The 19,634-nt window shown below is 37.6% G+C and overlaps 1 protein-coding gene and 2 non-coding genes across 3 annotated transcripts in view; all 3 read right to left on the bottom strand.

Annotated features, from left to right (window-relative positions):
* Positions 1-9,850: 9,850 nt before the first annotated feature.
* Positions 9,851-19,634, bottom strand: part of NOP58 (NOP58 ribonucleoprotein) — a 30,220-nt gene continuing 20,436 nt past the window's right edge. The window contains exons 8-15 of the mRNA XM_069068818.1: positions 19,226-19,371; positions 17,457-17,583; positions 16,557-16,720; positions 14,269-14,403; positions 13,155-13,216; positions 12,639-12,784; positions 10,578-10,696; positions 9,851-10,144 (exon numbers count right to left, since the gene is read on the bottom strand). Of these exons, the coding sequence (XP_068924919.1) occupies positions 10,091-10,144; positions 10,578-10,696; positions 12,639-12,784; positions 13,155-13,216; positions 14,269-14,403; positions 16,557-16,720; positions 17,457-17,583; positions 19,226-19,371 (953 nt within the window). The 3' untranslated portion in view covers positions 9,851-10,090. The remainder of the gene's footprint in view (positions 10,145-10,577; positions 10,697-12,638; positions 12,785-13,154; positions 13,217-14,268; positions 14,404-16,556; positions 16,721-17,456; positions 17,584-19,225; positions 19,372-19,634) is intronic.
* On the bottom strand, positions 17,203-17,285 carry LOC138146780 (small nucleolar RNA SNORD11). Its single transcript, XR_011164579.1, has one exon. It is a non-coding gene; the product is annotated as a small nucleolar RNA SNORD11 (small nucleolar RNA).
* On the bottom strand, positions 19,092-19,175 carry LOC138146781 (small nucleolar RNA SNORD11B). The gene has a single exon (XR_011164580.1). It is a non-coding gene; the product is annotated as a small nucleolar RNA SNORD11B (small nucleolar RNA).

Raw genomic sequence — 19,634 nt, 5'->3', positions numbered from 1 at the left:
TCCAGGTGCACCTAAGCCTATCAAAGGACCTAGGGGCAGGGAAGATTTTAAATTTCTGTTCCCACAACACCTTGATATTATACTATACATATATTTTATGCATTTCTGAGTTTCTAAACTTTTATGTCATTTACTGACCTTCCTATTGTCATCTGTGGCTTCTGCAAAACTCCAAGTTCTCATTTAATTTCTTATGTTGACCCATGATACAGCCAAACTGCAGTGGGGAAAATCGTGATGTAGAAGGGATAACTGTATATTCCATTTGGCACTTTTCCCCCAATATTTCTTTCCAGATTTGTCTTAGCGTCCTCCCTGTTGTGTTTCTTGGTCAATCTAGACTAAGGGCTCCCCCACCTCAATATGACATCTTCCACCTATCTTTTGTAAGATAGGATAGCCACCCTTTCCTATCTCTGCCCTTTTGGAGTCCCTCTGTTCATTCAAGGTTTAGCTCCTCCTCTGTGAAGCCTTTCTGATGTTCCCAATTAAGTGGCTTTTTTCTCCCTCCTCAATTTCTTGAGTACTCTATTACTCTCCCTACTCCCTATCCTGCTTTCTTTTTTTTTCTGTTCATGTCATATCAACCTTGGTAGAATGCAAGTTATTTGAGAGTGGGGAATCTTTTTTTTTTTTAAATTTTGTGGAGAACTGGCCTAAGTCAGGACTTGTGTTCAAGTGTTGCCTCTGACACTGGTTTGGGTGACTCCCCACGACTTTTTAAATCTTATTATCTAGTGATACAGACAACTACCGTGAGTTGGATCCTGATCTAGAATTTTCCTTTAACCAATAAAATTATAATGTGGTAGTCTAAAAAAAAATTCCACCCTGGCAGAGTGCAAAGTACACTGCATGGAGAAGACATAAGGTCTAAATAGCTAGATAGGAAGACAGCTCTAGTAGTGGTAAAAAGGGAAAAGAGGAGAGAGACCACAGTTAAGGCTGTTAGGATATAATAATTCAGGTGAGATGCGATGGGAGCCCAAACTAGAAAGGTTATAGGTTACAGTATAAGTAGAGAGGAAAGACTCAGAGAAGGCATCTTACAGAGTAAAGACTAGATAGGACTTGACTTTGTAAACCAAAAATGTCAGTTGTGATTGGCAACTGACTAGATGAAGTCAAGTTGAGAGAGAGGGAAGGTTGTTTCAGGGTAAAGGTGATTATTTTGGTTCTGGACATGTTGAATTTGTATTGCTGACTGAGCATTCAAGATGAAGTATATACAGCTCTGTTTAAGAGGCCAGGGTTAGAGGTAATGAATTGGAAAGTTGTCTCCATAGAGGTGATAAGTGAATGAGATTCAATTTAATTCAACAAACATTAAATATTTACTACAAGATGACTGTAAAGCCAATCATGAGCAGCTCTCCCGAGGACTGCTGCTGTGAATAACTTGAAAGGATCTAGTCACATAGCATAGTGAACTCTATTTATTCAGCAATAAACTAAAGCAAAACATTCAAGAAACTAAAGCACAATATTCACAAGAACACAACATAACAACTTATTACTAAGGTGGCCACATGTACCCAAGTAAAGTCTCCTTTCATCATAACTTTGATTTCCAAAGGCTGACTTCCAATTTTCTACCTCCCAGCTCTCGCCTGGATTCACCCTACTGCTGCCTGGATTCACAGGTAGGCAGATCTCAGCTTCTGTTCCATATTGCAGCTCACAGGGACTGCTTCACCCCAACCTCTTCAGTTTGTTTCTAGGAAAACAAAGTACAACAGGGTACAACAATATTCACACACACTGCTAGCACTATCATCTCAATTCACTTTCTGTCTGATAAATCAACACAAATCAACAGACAGAATGCTTGTCTGACAAAGTAACACCAACACAGAACAACAAACTGCCGACCTCACAGTCTCTTAGTTCTGCTTGGGTTGCTCAAGCTTTTATCTGCTCTGCTCCTTCCTGTTCCTCTCTTTTGGCAAGCTCCTCCCACTGTGGGCTCCATGTGATGATGCCTATTAAGGGCAGGGAAGGTCTCCAAACTCCCTTAGGCCTATTAAGGGCAACACAACGTATACTATTTCCAACAAAGGTTTGACACAATCAAAGATGAGGTTCAAATGCACTTGAATTGCTGAAACAAGGAGCAAAGTACTACTTTGCTTGCTATTACACTGACCTCTGAGGATATAATGATGAAAATTAAATATCTTTGTCCTCAAGAAGCTTATATTTTACAGGGTGAGGTGGGAAAGGGAAAGGATATAATTCATACACAAATAAGTATGGCAGAATGGCAAGGCAATCTGTTCCAGTTCATGTTATTTGCCCCGCAACAGGGCATTTCAAGGACTTCTAAGGAAGAAGATGTTGAACAAAGCTGTGCTTTGGTGGAATCTGTGAGATGCATGGCACAAACAAAATCAATGTAGCCAGAATAAGAGAATCTATTAATTGGGAATCTCATCAAGTATCTCTGATAAAAGTTTGACATTTAAGAAAATATAATTGACACATTTAGAAGACTAAGAATAATTTCTTTAATTTCATTTTTAAAAATTCTTAACTTTGCCAAATAAAATGAACCTTTTTATATACAGTACACCGGGGAACAGGAGAGAACTGTACACCAAACAGTGAATAATAACTATTCTCCAACAGATAAATGGTCAAAGGATATGAAAAGTTGTCAAAAGAAGAAATGCATCAGTCAAAAAACACCAAAAAAAGGTCCAAATCACTTGAGAAAAAGTTAAAAATGGGTGCCTTTTAAAAATATCACATATTCCTCCTTTGTTCATTAAGCTTTCTTTCCTTTGTGACAAAGTTTTAAAAAGAGAGAAAGTAGTTTAAACAAAACCAACCAACACATCAACCATGTTTGACAAGGCATAGCAATATTGCACAACCATGGTCCTCACCTCTGCAATTAAAAGAAGGAGGTACATTTTCTCAAGTCCTCTCTAAGCCTTGCTTTTTAAAAGCATTTAAGTATACTTTTTATTGTTCTCTTTACATTGTTAAGTCATTATGTACATAGTTTTTTTGGTTTACCTCACTTTTCATCTGATCATATGTCCTTTGATGCTCTTCTGAATTCATTTTTGTAATTCCTTATAGTGTAATAATTCTATGACATTCATGTACAATTTGCTTAGTCATACAATCAATCAATCAATAAGCAGTTAGCAAGCATTTACTATGTCCCCAACTAATGGACACCTACTCTGTTTCTAGCACCATGAAAGGTGTTATGAGTATTTATATATTTATTCTGAGTATTTATATATTTTAGTATAGATGGGTTTCATTTTTCTGTTTTTGATCACCTTGAGGTACATACCTAGTAATGGGATCTAAGTTAAAGGCTACTTGCTGACCTTCCTAAATAACAATGACAATAATTATTATTAACATTTATGCCTACTGTGTGCCAGGCATTGTGCTAAGCATTTACAATTATTGTCTCATCTGATCCTCACAACCACCCTGCAAGATAGGTGCTATTGGGGTGGCCAAGTAGCACAGCGAGTAAGAGCACTGGTCCAGTGTCGGGATGACCTAGGGATGGAATCCAGGCTCAGACACTTAGCACCCACCCAGAAACACCTGGCCGTGTAACCGTGAGCAAGTTACTTAACCCCGATTGCTTAAAAAAAAAAAAAAGATAAGTGCTATTACTTTCCCCACTTTACAGATAAGGAAACTTCTTCAATTCACGTTCACAATAGCTAGAATTTATAGTGTCTTAAGGTTTGGATAAAAGTACTTTTTATTATTATTGCCCCCATTATTACTATGTTATCTTCCTAGTACCATCCCCATTTTACAGATGAGGAAACTAAGGCTCAGAGATGTTAAAGGACTTGCCAAGATAGTCAATGTTAGAAATAGAATTTGAACTCGGATCTTTCTGAATCCAGTATTCCATCCATTTTGTCACCTAGCTGCCCCTTTCACACTACATACCAGCCCAATTGGCCCAACTGTTGCATATAAATAAGTTGTCATTAACTTTTCCCTTCTTCTCATCCCATACCAAATCCTAGACATCTGTTTTCCCTCAAATCCTATGCTGGTACAGACCCCTCTTGCCTTATACTTGGACTGATGCAATCAACAGCTTCTGGATGGGTTGGCCCACCTCTCTCATCCTTTCCACAGCTTTCAGACTTACCCTCCTCATCTACAGAACTGACCATGTCATTCTTGCACTTCAAAATCTTGTTTGTGTTATAGCCTTCTAAGAAAGTTCAAACCTCTTTGCCTGGAAAACAGGACTGAACCAGAATAACTCCCACTTATACAGCGCATTAAAGTTTCCAAAGCATTTTCCTCCTGGACTCATAAGGTAGGGACACTCTGGCCCATCAGTGCTTTGCATGCTTCATCTCATTGCCAATCTCCAAGTTCTCCATGTTCTAGCCAAATTACACGACTCCCAGGCTCTTCTATGTGTCTTACACTTTTTTACCTTTGCTTGGATGCCTGCTCCATCACTTCAATCCCTTTTCTTAGGCTATTCAATTCCTATCCGCCATTTAACACCCAACCCAAATGGCATATTCTTGAAGCTTTCCCTCACCTATCTAGTCCTGCAATTATTTTCCCCTGCTCTTCAACTCACATAGTACTTTGCAAAATTACCCTCTCCTAGATTTTAAGTGAATAGGCAGTACTGTGTCATCTGTGCTTTTATACCCTGGGATTATGCAGCAGAGACATTTGCTGAAATACTGCATTGAATGAATGTGTGAAGGCAATGTGGTAAAAGGTGGCATTTATTCTGGCAGCATGGCAGTAGTGGGAGGGAAGTGAATGACAAAAATCACTGCAGAATCAAGGTAAGCGGTTTTTTTTTTTGGGAGGACAATTGGGTTAAGAGACTTGCCCAAGGTCACATGGCTATTTTAGTTTGGTGTGATGTGTCTGACGCCAGATCCGAACCCAGGTCCTCCTGACTTCAGGGTCGGTGCTCTATTCACTGTGCCACCTAGCTGCCCCAAAGGTAAGCATTTTTAAAGATCAGAGACCTAAGTATATTTGTATACTGAAGAGCAATATTATAGAGTGAGACTGAAGATGCATGACAAAGAAGTAATGGGTAGGTAGAATAAGGTCACAGAGGACATTGGAAGAGACTGATCAAATGAAATTCTCAAAGACTAGCATGGAGAATAAAACACTAGCTCTTCCTCCACAAGCCCTTAGGATAAACAATTCATGGGTTTCCTTCAGAATTTGTTTTGTGTAGTTTACCACATTCAGATTTAAAAGGTCTTTAAAATGACTAGTCAAAATTAATATTAAAAAACTACTAGCATTTTAACCATTTCACTGAACAATTTGGTCTCCCCTTAACACAGATGTCAAACTAAAATTCTTTGTTAACTTCTGGTTGTCTTCTGGAGCTAAATGAAGAAGTCCCTTCTCACTTCACACTATCCTCCCAAAGCAGCTCTCACATCCCTTCTGAGTCTTTTCTTCCTCAGGTAAAACATACTCTTCAGCTAATTTGCATACATCATGACCTCAAGGCCCTTTAACCACTCTCATCACCCTCTCTTGGATCTTGTCCAGATGGCCAATACTCTTTAAAGTATTAAATGTTATACTCTAGATTAGGTATCATAAGGGCAGAGTACAGTGGGAATTACCACTCCCCATTCTTGGAATCTATGCCCCTCTTTATTAAATTGGAGAATATTCACTTTTCTGGCCACTGCCAACTAATCTTCATTGCAGTCAACTATGCCCCCCACCCCTCCTTTTCCCAAGATTCTGTTCTTTCTAGCTATAGGCAGATTAATAAGCCTGAGAAGGTCCTTGACTCCAAATGCAATGTCCCTGACATTAATCATACAAGCTGGAACAGGTAATCTTTTATGGATGAGGTATCCACAGAAAAGCTCATCACACTCAAGCAAAAATTAACTTAGTTTAGTTTTCATCCTTGAAAATCAGATGCCAACATAGTTCTTACTTTGCACAAATTTCTGAGTGGGTCTGTCTGTCTACTGATGTGAACTACTTCTACTGGCCACTGAGGCTTTTGATTTGACCCATACTGACCTGATGCTTCACTGCCAGAAAGTGACCTTCCATAAATAAAGATATTTACTATTTAATTTTTATCTTATTCTTTTCTCTAAGAATTTTCCATTAAAATGATTTTAATCTGCATTAAAAAAATTGTCAGGGGAGGCCAGGTGGTTCAGCGAGTATGAGCACTGGCCCCGGTGTTGGGATGACTTGGGGATCGAATCTGGGCTCAGATACTTAGCACCACACCCAGAAATAACTGGCCGTGTAACCTTGAGCAAGTTACTTAACCTAATTGCTTAAAAAAAAAATTGTCACCGTCACTGCAAAGGGCTTGGCTCTATTAATATTTCCAAGGAGTCACCTGACACCTACTCTTTTTTCCAACAGTACCACAGGTGTGAATGGAAGTGGTGGAGTGGTAGTAGTAAGAACAGAATGTATGACGGACAATGTGGAAATGGAAAACAATTCAGAAAGTCACATAAAAATTAAAAACTCACCTATTTTAAAATTAAGGACCGTTCATAGAACTTGATCCAAATAAATGCAACTTCAACATTTCAATGTTTGGCATCTTCTGATTTAGGTGGCAATTCTGCAAAACCTTTTGGGAAAATTCTTCATAGGTGGAAGTGATCAAAGAAAATTAACCATCCTGTGGCTATACTGGTAGCAAATTTCTCTCTAAACTTGGCTAAATTGGTCGTATTACAAGAGAAAAAAAAAGTCTGTCACTGAGGAGGATCTTCCAGAGTATAATCTGCTTGTTGGCAGAGTCTCATGAAGAGGCACAAGGAAGGCTTTAGGATGAATACAGATATTCTTTTGTACAATAGGGTCAATTAACAAGTTACATCCTACCATTCACTTAGGGAGTGGGCTTCAGAATGTTCATTCACCTTATCCAGTAAGTTATTTATCCCCTATCATGCCAGTCACTGTACTAAATTTTAAGAATACAAAGATAAAAACAAAGTCTTCTGACCCTTCTAGGGATGAATTTCCTTTTCTCATTCTCAAGTCCCATGTTCAAAGCTTGGACACAAATTGCAGAAAAAGAAACTGTTATTTAGTACAAAACAAAAAGATAGGACTAAGTATTGAATGGAAGACTCCAAACTGCATGCTGTAATAGTTCTAGAGAGGAATAAATGGGTCTTTTTTTCTATTCCTTTCATATTCCCTTTTCTTTTCCATGCTTTAAGAAAAATGAGAAGTTTGGTCCAGTGGGTCCTTCTGGCTTCTCTGTGGAAGTTTATCCACAAACTTAAAGACAGGAGCACTTAAGCTCTTGCCTTTTAGTACTGTGATTGTTGGTGACCTTGGAAAGAGGGTGCTATAGTATATATACTGAATATATTATTATACATTATATAATATATATAGTATACGTACTATATATTATTTAATATGTACTATATAAATATATAACATATATATTTGGAATATATACTCTCTCTCTCTCTCTATATATATATATAGTAGAGTATAATTACAAAGTGAAACAAGAATCACAGAAGACAAAAATGGAAAAATCCGAATTTGCACAAATGCCACGTAATTAAAATAAGACTGGGAAGTTAACTAAGAAAAAATGCTGATAAAACTTCTCATTTCCAAGATAGAATTAGGACCTAGTTTAAATTTATAAGCCATTCCCCAACTGACAAACGGTCAAAGGATATGATTACGTTCAAGGAAGAAATCTGAGCCCTGAAAAAGTGCTCCAAAATTCATGACTACAGAAATGCAAATTAAAGCAACAACTGGGATTCTATCAGTCATCTAATAGGCAAAGTATGTGATTATTGAGCTAAGAACTGGTTCAACTATTTAGGAAAGCAATTTACAGCTAGGACTAAAACTGTGCATTGCCCTTTGACCCAGTGTTACCATGACTACATCTATAAAAAATTTGAAAAAGAAAAGGTCCTATGTACAAAAATATTCATTTAAGTTCTTTTTTACAGTGGTAAAGAACTGGTAGGTTAGGTGGTGCTGTTCAGTTGGGGGATGGCCGAACACATCATGTTGAATGAATGTAATGGAATACTACCATGCTTGAAGTGAAGGCTTGGGAACAAGCTTGGAAGATGGGCTTTTTGAAAATTCTCACAACAGTTTATATACAAATCAGTATTACAAAACTGAACAAAAAAAATCTAAGATTTGATTCAATAATTAACTGTGATTCTAGAGGACCAACAAAAATGATGCCTACCTCATGACAGAGGTTATAAACTGTTTTTCAGAGTGAGAAGCATTTTTCAACATGGTGAACGAATTTGTTTTTGTTTGACTATGCTTGTTAGGAGGGTTTTGTACAGCCAGGTCCACGCTGTGAATAATGAACTCTCATGAAGCGGTTGCATTATTTGAATTTGCACTGCATATTTCCATTGGGCTAGAACCAAAGATCTTATTTTTACATAATTATAACTTCAAAGACTGGGAATCTCAATATGTGACCACTTCACAGGATTAATTATTGGCACTAATTTGGACTTATCTGTGTCTTTCCCCTCCTCCCCAGGAGGAAGATTTGAGAGGCAAGCAGGACAAAAAATGCTTGGTAAATTAGAAAAAACTAGCTTTTAAAAAACTATGGAGGTAACCCACTAGAAAAATAGTAAAGGTTTCATTTATAAAGTAGTACTTGAGCTGAGCCTAGAAATTCTAAGAGGCAGAGGTAAAGAGGGAGTATATTTCAAAAGCACAGAGACAGTTAAGTACTTCAAAAGGAAAAGCAAGATCAATCTGGCTTATCATTGTATGAAGGAGAGTAACGTGTAAGGCAGGTAAGGAAGCTGGAGACAGATTATGAAGGAAGAGTTTTAAATGTCCAAAAGGTGAATATATTTGTTGAGAGCTAACAGCCACTCAAGCAGTGCGACTTGGTCAGAACTGTGCATCAATAAAATCACTTTGGCATCTCTGTAGAATGCGCATTGGAGAGAGATTTGAGAAAGAACAACCAGGAGGCTATTCCAACAGCATAGGTGAAGTGTGAGAAGGGCTTGATAAGATAGTTGCTAAGAGATGTTGTGACACTTATTGAGACTTAGCAACCGTTTTGTGGAGTGAAAGTGAGGAATTAAAGATGATGATTCAGAGCTTCCAAACACACACACATAACCAAAAGAAAAGCAATCCTCTATGCAGCAATCAGGAAGTCCAGAGGAGTATGGGGTTTGGAAGACAGAGCAGTCATCTCAGTCAAGGCGAATCTGGGCGTCTGCAGGACATCCGATGGGAAGCCGCTGTTGGCTGAGCTCAGGCACGTGCCTGCAGTGGAGAGGATGACATCACCCAAAGAGCACAGAGTCAAAAGAGAAGAGGACCCTAGACAGTGCCTTGGGGGATAGGCAATTAGCAGGCACGCTACAGATGGGAATCCAGCAAAGGATACTGGAGGGATCAGTTATGTTGGAGAAGCTGCAGAGGGTGTTGCAAACACTTCAGAGCAAATTCCCCCCCAGCTTTTTCTTACCTTCCTTTGATGTGACAGTGCTCACCTTTATCCTGAATAACCATACCCTCCTGAATGGCATCACAAGCGCGGCCTGACAAAGAGCTGTGGCTTCAGCAACAAAAAAGAAAGTGTCGAGATCAAAGAGAATCATGGACTATCAGGAAACACTGTACCGGAGTTGAGGGCTTGGCTCTAGCCTAAGACCTGATACTGTAGGCCTTAATATTTTCATCTGCAAAACAAGGGGGACTGGGCTAATAACCAGTAAAGTTCTTTTTGACTTTACTTTAGCTTGTTATGCTACTATGAAATTAAGGCCAGGGACCAAGGATTCCAGTGTTGGAAACATGAAAACATACAACTGACTCATGATACAAAGAAAATATCTTTACTTGTATATCAAAGACTCTAGGAATTGGAAGGGTTTTTTTTTAAATGAAAGAAGATGTCAAAAATTAAGTGTCCGTTTCATGATTGAGAGCCATAGAAGACAACTCATTGTTTTGTCCACTTGTCCTGATATTTCAGAGACCATTTCTGGTGTGTGCCAAGCTAAATTGGAAGGAAAATCTATTCAGGTTGTCAAAACCTTTAAGCTGTTCCATCTCATTGATCCACAGTCTCTTTCTTTTTTTTCTTTTTCTTCTTTTTTTCTGGACTCTGAAAATAATTAAAAAGGATAGAGAATTTTTAAATGAGCTCTGGAAACAGTTATCAATAATTTATGCTAACAAAGATTAAAAAAAATCTGTACGGCAAACTACAGCTCAAAATTTAGCTGACCACCTCCTTTTGTATAGCTCCTGAGCTAAGAATGGTTTTAACATTTTAAAATAATTTACTGCATTAAAAAATGTAAAAGCCACTCTTAGTTCAGACTGTACAAACTAACCCCTATTCTATTCCAAACCTTCAGTAAAATAATCAGTCACAAAGTGATGGAATTTTGCAAATATAAGTACCACAAGGAAATCAACTCATCACAAAGATTAATACTTATTAAATGGCTGCTTATAGTACCACTGTATAATGTTTTAAATATAGACTTTTTCCACAACCAGAAAAAAAAGTGGTAATTAAACTTGAATCATACTTCAATGACTATACTAGTGGATGGCTCCTCCACTGAAGGAATTTCTTCTTTTATTTTCTTCTTTTTTTCCTTTTTCTTTTTCTTCTTTGCAGAATCAATTTCTACTTCTTCTTCTTCCTCTGTAAATAATGAAAAAAAATGTAATATTGGATTTAGGACACTTAAGAGACCATGTAGTTCAACTTTCTCTTTTCAGTGAGGCCAAGAGAGAAGAAGTGATCGTTTGAAGTTTGTCAGAATTTTTCCTGTCACAATGGACCTCAATGCCTTCAGGCTCCTTGCAGTCAAAAAAAGGGAGCATCAATCTCCAAAAGACACTGCTTTACTTTTTCATGTGAACCCTAGGACATCAAAAGTAGGATGCCTGAAAAACCACCAACTTTCTTCATTTTACAGAAAGCAACATGAAGCAGCTCCTGAGGCCTTGTGAAAGATAGTAATGCAGATGAGCTTTTTGTGTTCATAGCACTGTTTTTAGTGGTGATAGATTAAAGAACTACTCTCGCCCCCTCTGGGGCACACACTTAAAGACAGTGGTCTAAGATAAAGGATAGTTTATGACTTTCAAAGAGTTTCTCCGACAAAAATTGGCTAGGCTTTACAGAGTCCTAACTTCAAACTATGACATCACAAGCACCCAGTTCTAATCAACTGAACTAAGCCCAGAACACTACAATTATATTTAAAATCCCTGCATTATGACAAAGCCTTGTATTTTTTTCACTTAGCTGATTCCCTGGAGGATATCAGGAACTTCAGCATGCTTTGTCTTGTTATGCTCTAAGATACTGGCAGTAATAGATCAAAATCCTGTATTTCGAGAACTGAGATATGGATGCTAATTAGTATTTCACAGGCAGAGTTAACTACCACAAAGAATGATGCTCAGTTATTTCCTTCCCCAGAGAAAATGGGGTTTTATGGCTTTGCTTCTGTACTTACACACATTTCTAGATTTCAGAAGAGACTTGCTTAAATGCTTTTATTTCCATGGGGCCTAATTTAGACAAATGGTTTGAATATTAAAACAAACAAACAAAAAGTAGTAATTCATCACCAGCATACTACATTTTCCTATATAAAACATGCAGTGAAGCACAGATGAGTCACGTGATTCTAGTCCAATCTGTTCGTCTCATTGAAATGTGCTTTACAACAGAATTAATGAATGGATATCTACCTACATCTTAAAAATCTGCTAGTGGGAGCTTACTATGGTGCAAGGTCCAATTCCAATGCTGATCATGTCTACATTGTTATTATCTAACAAAACTTAACTTTCCAATAATTTAGCCCTTCTGCTTAGCCTTATTTCTTTCCTGGTGCACAGGCTGTGAAAATGGCTCTAAAGTGCAAGAGATTACCAACTGCCCAAGTTCTGTATTTACAATCTGGAGCCAGACTTTAACCTTCATATTAGTCTCACCCATATACTTGCTTATTACCTCTTTATTCTTTCATCTGTCTGTAAATGACTAGTGCATATGTTGGTATACTGGAGACTTCACTGAGGTGTTTCTTTTTTTAACTGACATGCTTAGACAGAACCTAAGATAGTGACTAAAATTAACTTCATACTTCAAAAGGAACATGGACTAGGAGTATTAACAATCAGTAACAAATGGAAACCATCTCAACACAGATACAATGTAATTTTACCAACAATGAGAAGTGAACTGAATATAAACACCATCATATAAGTATTTAATGATACCTTCTCATTATGGCTGAGGATCAGTTGTTCCTCTTTAAATTTGAACATAAAATTAAGAGATGACCCATAAGATTTACCCTGCTTCTTTTTATTTATTTTTATATTTTAAATTTTTATTTTTTCTTACCCCGCTTCTTAATATCATTGTTAGATATTTTAAAAGATGACCTAAGTATTAAATATTTTGTTTGCTAGTTTAACACCATCAAAATATACAGCCCTCTTTCAGAAGTCCAAAGGAACTGCCTATTTGTCTTTCAAAGTCAAATGCCTCTCCAACATCACAAATCAGTAATTAACAAAGAAACTCAAGTATAAATTAGACAAAAGAAGAAATTCAAAGCAACCTTTAACTTCTACAATCTTGGCTTTTTTTGCTTTCACTTCAACCTTCGGTTCATCATCTTGTTCTTCTGACACTTCTTGAAACTTGCGTTTCTTAGACAACGTTGGAAGAGTTGAGTCACCAGACGGATCATAAGTTTTTATTTCACTGAAAGAGAGACAAGTAATTTCATCAAGCTCTACAGATACTTAGGAATCTTTTTAACTGGAAGACTTTTAGAATTCTGTACAAAGTGGCATAATAAAGGTTTTTAACATTAGAGTGTGATATGACCTGCATTTTAAATGTTTTGGGAGGTATATGGGTTAAATATTAAAACGAACCTTTCAAGAAATCTAACGCTTGAATAGCTGTGAGCTAGCTGAATCAATGCTTCTCCATTTAGGAGACGCAATAGCACAACATTACCTCAAGATCTACTTCTAGACTGACAGGATGCAGATGTGCCTCATGACAGGTAAGCTTTCAGTGAGGTATAGCTGAGCCCTCCCCACACAATGAGCACCTGCCTACCTACCTTTTATGAAGATACTTTTCTGTTTTTGCTAACGCCTTTCCCGTGCCACTGATTTTTCTTATCTGAAAAGCAAAAGAACAGTCACCACAATCAAACTATTCGTTCAGTTTCTTACAATCTCACTCATCCATATTATCTGTCCTTGCATACTTTATAGTCCAGTGTCCGATTAAATCACTTCTTAAAGTCATACAAAAAACTTCCACAAGGGACACAGAAGGATTGGTTTAACTTTTTCAAAACATCGAATGACTGTCATTTATATACTGCATTATGGCTTACAAAGCAATTAATGGACATCATTGCACTTGCAATAATCATGTATGACAGTAGGTACCAAACGTATTACACATTATGAAAGTAAAACTTGGAAAGGTTAAGTCTCTATGGCAACTAAGTAGTTCAATGAATAGGATGCTGGGGGTCTGGTGTCATGAAGACCAGAGGTCAAATCTGGCTCTAAACACTTACTAACTAGCTATGCGACTGGGCAACTCAGATAACCTGTCTGCCTCAGTTTCCTCATATGTAAAATGGAGATAATAAAAGCACTCCCAGGGTTACTGTGATGATCAAATGATATAAAGTCTGTAAAGTTCTTAGCCATGTGCTGAGCACAACACAAAGCAGCCATTTAATAAAAACTCTTTCCCCCCAACCCCTGGTAAGTGTCAGGAACAGAACTCGAAGCTAGGTCTTGCTGATTATGTCAGGTACTCTTCACTATACCAAGTACTTGGTTTTTATGAGATATAACACAGTAAAGAAGAAACTCTTTGAGTTGAAGTAGAATGCCAGGAAGATTGTAATTGATAAACTGCTCCTGGTTTCTTAATATTTAAACACATTACACAAAGAATAACATGATTGAGCATGGTAAGTGTAAAAATATCACTCATTTCTCAAAATTGTGAACTAGTAGCAAGGTTTGGTCAAGAAAGAACTACAGTGATCTATAGGGTACAAGCATTTTAAAATGCTGTTTTGCTCTTTGCCCCATTTAGGGGCCTTAATTCTGTCTTTAATTAAAATGTACTAAAACTGCAAATTACCCTTTTCCCCTGGAAATCTTCCTCTTTTGTTGCTTGAATGTTAGCAAGGACATAGCTCTTACCCCTCTCTCTTCCAAATGCCTCAGCCGAGCTTCTAATTTGGCTCTGTTCTCAATTCCCATCTCAGCACTGGAATCCTCTCCAAAAGCATCATAACGGATAGCCAAAGCAGTTTTGGCAGCCAACATTCGAGAAATCTGGAAGAGAAACAGAGGATAAGTGCTATCATTTGACACACCAAGATAATAGTTACTCTGTCCTCTCCACATTCTTCTTGTCATTTCTCAAACCTCTGTGACTAAGACCTAGTCTAACCCATGTTCTTATATTACTCAATGGGGAAGCTTGAATATTCATATTTTTGAACCTGATTATAGCAGTAGCCTGAGGACATAATTATTAAGTCTCCTTTTCCAGCTCTCTTTCAACTTTACTCCATGCTCCCAATGTATGCCTCTATTTTCTCTCAGAATTATAAAGATTCAGAACTTCTAAAACTCTACTTAATTGACATTAGTGCATTTGCAATAATCATATGTGTAAAAGTGGTCATCACAGATTGCCGATCACATTCTCCATCCTAATATGACCTCTAGTTCCCTTTCCTCAATACAATCCTATGGCCTACCCTATCCCCATTGAGTGTGAAACTTTAGTTAAACCTCCCTAAGAGTTAGCACCTCCATATCCATTTTCTTTACTTCTGTTGCTTCTGGGATTAAGTATCACCAGGAGAAAAGTCGTCATAACCCTGTGGATTCCACTGACTATAAACACCAATGGGTGTTCCCATACTACTGGAACAATCTTCCAACTTCCTACACCTCCCTCCTCCTTTGCCTATAGCTCCTCTCCTCCTCTGTCAATGTCCTACTCTTCAGTTGGCTTATTCCTATTCTACCTACAAATTTCCTAAGGTTTCTTTAATTCTAAAAACCTTCCCTTGACCCTCTTGGACCACCTAGCTAACATTCCGTATTTATACTCCCCTTCATTTACTGCAATCAATTGGGAAAGAAGAGGCTACACCCACAGCCCCTCCTTTGGCACCAACTACTCCAACTGATTTTGGACTCCACTCTACTGAAACTCCTTTTTTTTTTTTTTTTTTTGCTTTTTGGAGGGCAAATGGGGTTAAGTGACTTGCCTAAAGTCACATGGCTAGTAAGTGTGTCAAGTGTCTGAGGCTGAATTTGAACTCAGGTTCTCCTGACTCCAGGGCTGGTGCTATTTACTGCGCCACCTAACTGCCCTGAAACGTTCTTAAAGGTCATGGAAACCACTGGCCTTTTTTTTCTCATCTTCTTTCCTTCTCTAAAGCTCTCATCATTGAGTCTGTGCTATTAGACTCTCCTGACTTTTCTACCTCTCTGAATGCTCTCTTTACCTGACCCATTTTGTTTCTGCCTTAAAGGTCTGTCTGCACTACACTTTCTACAACTCACTCTCTACAACGTACCCAGATTTCTATGGCACTTTAAGGTTTACAAAGCATCCTCCATTCCCCAACCTGGACCACGTGTTTAAAAAGACTGACCAGCTTATACCTAAGGTTACACTCAGTGATGGAGCCAGGATTTAAACTCGTGTCCCAAACTCCTTGTCTAGCACTCTTTCTTATGCACCAGGTTGGTACTCCATTCACTCCTCCTCCAGCAATTTCCTTCATTATTCTAATTTAAATGATTAGCTCTATACAGATAGGTCACATTTTTTACCTACTATCCTGATCTTGTCCTATTTGCACCCAGAAAAAGATACTGTAGAAATGGCACTAACGAGTCAAAGATGGGGAAAAGGGACTGACCCATGCTGAAGGTATGAAACAACTGTGTAGGTATTGTGAACCTTGGTAATACTAAAACATGGAAACTATGGACACATGCCTTCTTTTCCATCTATACAAAATCTATACGGGTCATCTAGATAGATACATGGATCAAAGGCATCTTCAATTAGGGCATTAGGGAATAGACTTTTATAAGACACAGTCAGCAATGGACCATATCTTTACTCCCCTTTATTAACTGTTGATTTTGAAAAAAGCATTGGATTCAACATAACAAAATGTTGCCTCACAAGCTGTCTCTACCTACATCAGTCCAGAAAAATTTAGCTAATTATGTGTCTGAGTTTTTATCCCCTCAGAAGTTCTCCTAACTAAAAGTTCTCTCATTCTGTAAAAAGTTATCTTCTCTCTACTTGCACAGAAAAGGAGGCAAAAGTTGAGATAAAGATGCTTCATATATGATTACATATATAACACATTAAGCGAGAAATTTCCTAGAAGGAAGGAAATTTTTGTGAACTCTTCTTGAGAAACAGATATCTGAGCAACAAACTAACTCACTTTTCCTTTGTTTTTGGGGGTGCTTTGGCCCACAAGGGAAGCATGATAAATCAGGCCATATTTAGGGGTGTCCCGTCTCGTCTTCAGGGCCCTAAAGAGAGCCTTCTCAGCTCCCAGTATCTGCACGGTGGAAGCTGCATGCTTTGCCAAATTCAAAAGGGAACCTAGGTAGAAGAAGATTATCAACTATATAGAGTCAAACATGCAAAATGTGTGAAATCTTGAGCAAAAGTGCAAATGGTCAAGTTACTGAGGCCTGTATAAATTATTTTGTAGCACAGTGTATATATGCCCTTTTCTAAAACTGTTTAAAAATAAAGAGGTATAACACCAAATCTTTTACTGGCAGCATTTAAACTGATCATATACAAAGACCAGAGGAAGAGAAAAAGGATGTGTTTGAATGAACAATTTTAAATAAGGGTAACATCTGCACAAGTCTAGAAAAATACTAATTATCCCCTTCTAGTTACCACACTGGAACCTCACTATCCCATGATTCTCAGTTCAATGTTGTGGATTGGCATAGTCAATCATTGGGTAACAGTAAAGTAATTTTTAATTTTACCAGTGTGTTAATGCAAGGTTCTAGTCTACCTCCTAGTGTTGTCACAAGCTTCTAATCCAATTTAACAATGGGTCAGAAGTGTCTCAGAAGAGGTAGTGACTAGAGTTGCCCTCATTATTGAAAAGAAGTCAGGCAAACCAATTAAAATCATCATTGATCACTTCAACCCTCAGTCTTGAATACCTATAGGACTTCATTAAAAAACAAAAAACAACAACCATTCAATAGCTTTTCTTGCATCTCACTGTAAGTTAGAGCTCTTAAGAAAGCTCCTGGATGCTGACTGCTAAAAAGCAAGGGGACACCAAAAAATTCAAATGACAATGACTTGCCTGCATGAGAAATAAGCCTAGCTCCAACTAGCTCACCGACCATGACTGTCACATTGGGGGCTATGGCCATCATCCTGTTTTGGAGATACTCGTACAGTTGGTTTCGATATTCTGAGATCTCAATCACCTGGTAAAAAAAAAAAAAAAAGTGTACATAAAAAAAGCTTAAATATGTTTTAACAAACTGTTCCAGTAGAGCTAAAGATTAAAAACAGAGATTGCAAAAGGAATGGTGTCTGGAAATACACAGTCCCTAGCCTTAAATTTAGAATCCAATTAGCAATGGTATGTATTATATCTATAATGAAGTAATATTTACACACATGTAATAATGCATATTATATATGCATATATATTTCTGCACATGTAAAAGTATATGTACATGAAACAAAAGTGAAATCATGTGCATTAAAAAAAAACCAGTGGTTCCTTACTCTCAAAGGTCAGTTATTTTATAGAGAACTTTGCCCTATTTCTCCTGCTTTGTAAAGTATTACACATACTCAACAACTACTCCTTGAAGAAGAGACAAGCAGTACACCACACAGCTGGCCCTGGATTCTGAAAGGCCTGCTTTCAGGCCCTGCCTCTGCCTGTACCAGCTGCATGATCTTGTGCAAATCACTTATATCAGTGTTCTGTAAAATGGAAGAGTTGCTGATCAATACCGATATGATTATTTCACCTAAGAAACTCTTCAAACCAGTAAAAATCACAGGGTCGGCATGCACACAAAAAAATTGGTCTGAGGCATACAAAGAAAAACAATATTTAATAATAATATAGAACTCATATGATTCAGGGTGGTCATATATCAAGTGGCAGGGAGGCCCAAATTGGCAGGATAAGAAAAGTCCAAGTGAGTGGCAGAGAAGAAAAACAGAAACTATTTAGGTTTAATTGTGAAATATCTTTGTGATCTGGACCTAATGTAAGCATCTGGGACTTGAATCTGTTAACAAGCAGCTAAATGCAGATCTTTAAAGTACTCTATGTAGTCAGCTTCCTATTAAATTGTATCATTACCAAGTGTGTTGGTATTAACTCTTTCAAACTAAACTTTCTACTGCAGCGACAGTATTTTCTTCTAAATTAAGACCACTGTATAGATATTCAAGGGAAATGATTATCGCATAATGTATAACCAAAGAATTGTTACTGGAGGAGTGTGGTAAGACCATGATCATAGCTTTGAGAAGCAGAAGGGACTTTTTTCATTCAAATTCCTCTTTCTACAGAAGAACTGGCAACCAAGAGAGGTTAAGTGACTTTTCTCAAAGTCATATAGCATAAGACCTGGGATTTAAACTTCTGGCTCCAAATCCAGAACTTTTCCCAGAGTTCTATATTGCTCTCCTTGCCCCCCACCTCCCAATACCAATCACTCTACTGTTCTAAAGCCAATCATCTAGATCGTACATTACATGGCTCCCTTACTTTTACTTTTTTCTCCCTCTAACTTGCCTTTTGACCATTCTCTGGACATCCTTTGGAGACTATAAAGAGGAAAAACAGTAACAGCTTATATAAGAAAATTTATTAGAAGAGGAGTTTGAAATTCATCTTGTTATACTCCCAACAATTCATTGGAAGTATACAGGCCTTTCCATAATTTTTTTCCAAACATGCAATTTAAGATGGCATCAGATGAGGTAGTGACTGTAAACCCTCATATTTATATATCAGGTGAGAATCAATATAAAATCATCATTGCCATCATTGTTGTGACTGATAACTTCCTGGCTGAGCAATCACTAGAATTGCTTTACCTGGTTGCAGAGGTGTAAAATATTGTTTATGTCTTCTTCTGAAACTTCAGTTCCCATAGAAATCTCTGCAGCTGCTTTCACTTCAGCTTCAACCTCCTCTGATAAAATTTCAGAAAGATCCGAAGAAGCAAAGTTCTGCCTGTCTCCTGCGGGGAGGGAAGAAAAAAATCAATGGTTGGCGAATAGATGAGCAAACAATACCACATCAAAAGGTTAAAGATAAAAATGGATAATGATCCAGATGACAGTACAAAACAAGAAGTCATTGAACAAATTTGGTTTTGTGGTTTTCCTTCTTATGATGTAGTTTTAGATACACTTGAGATATTCTAGTTTTGTATTTACTTAAAAAAAAAACACATATGCTAGGTAAAAAGGGCAAAACAAATTCTCTGAGAGTGTAAGATGG

This window comes from Petaurus breviceps, unplaced genomic scaffold (assembly GCF_028583685.1).
Source record: "Petaurus breviceps papuanus isolate PSGF00001 unplaced genomic scaffold, PetGlider_PUasm1.0 90769, whole genome shotgun sequence".
NCBI classification, from domain to species: Eukaryota; Metazoa; Chordata; class Mammalia; order Diprotodontia; family Petauridae; genus Petaurus; species Petaurus breviceps.
Note: the sequence above shows the minus strand (reverse complement) of the source record. Positions and strands in the feature narration are given on the sequence as shown.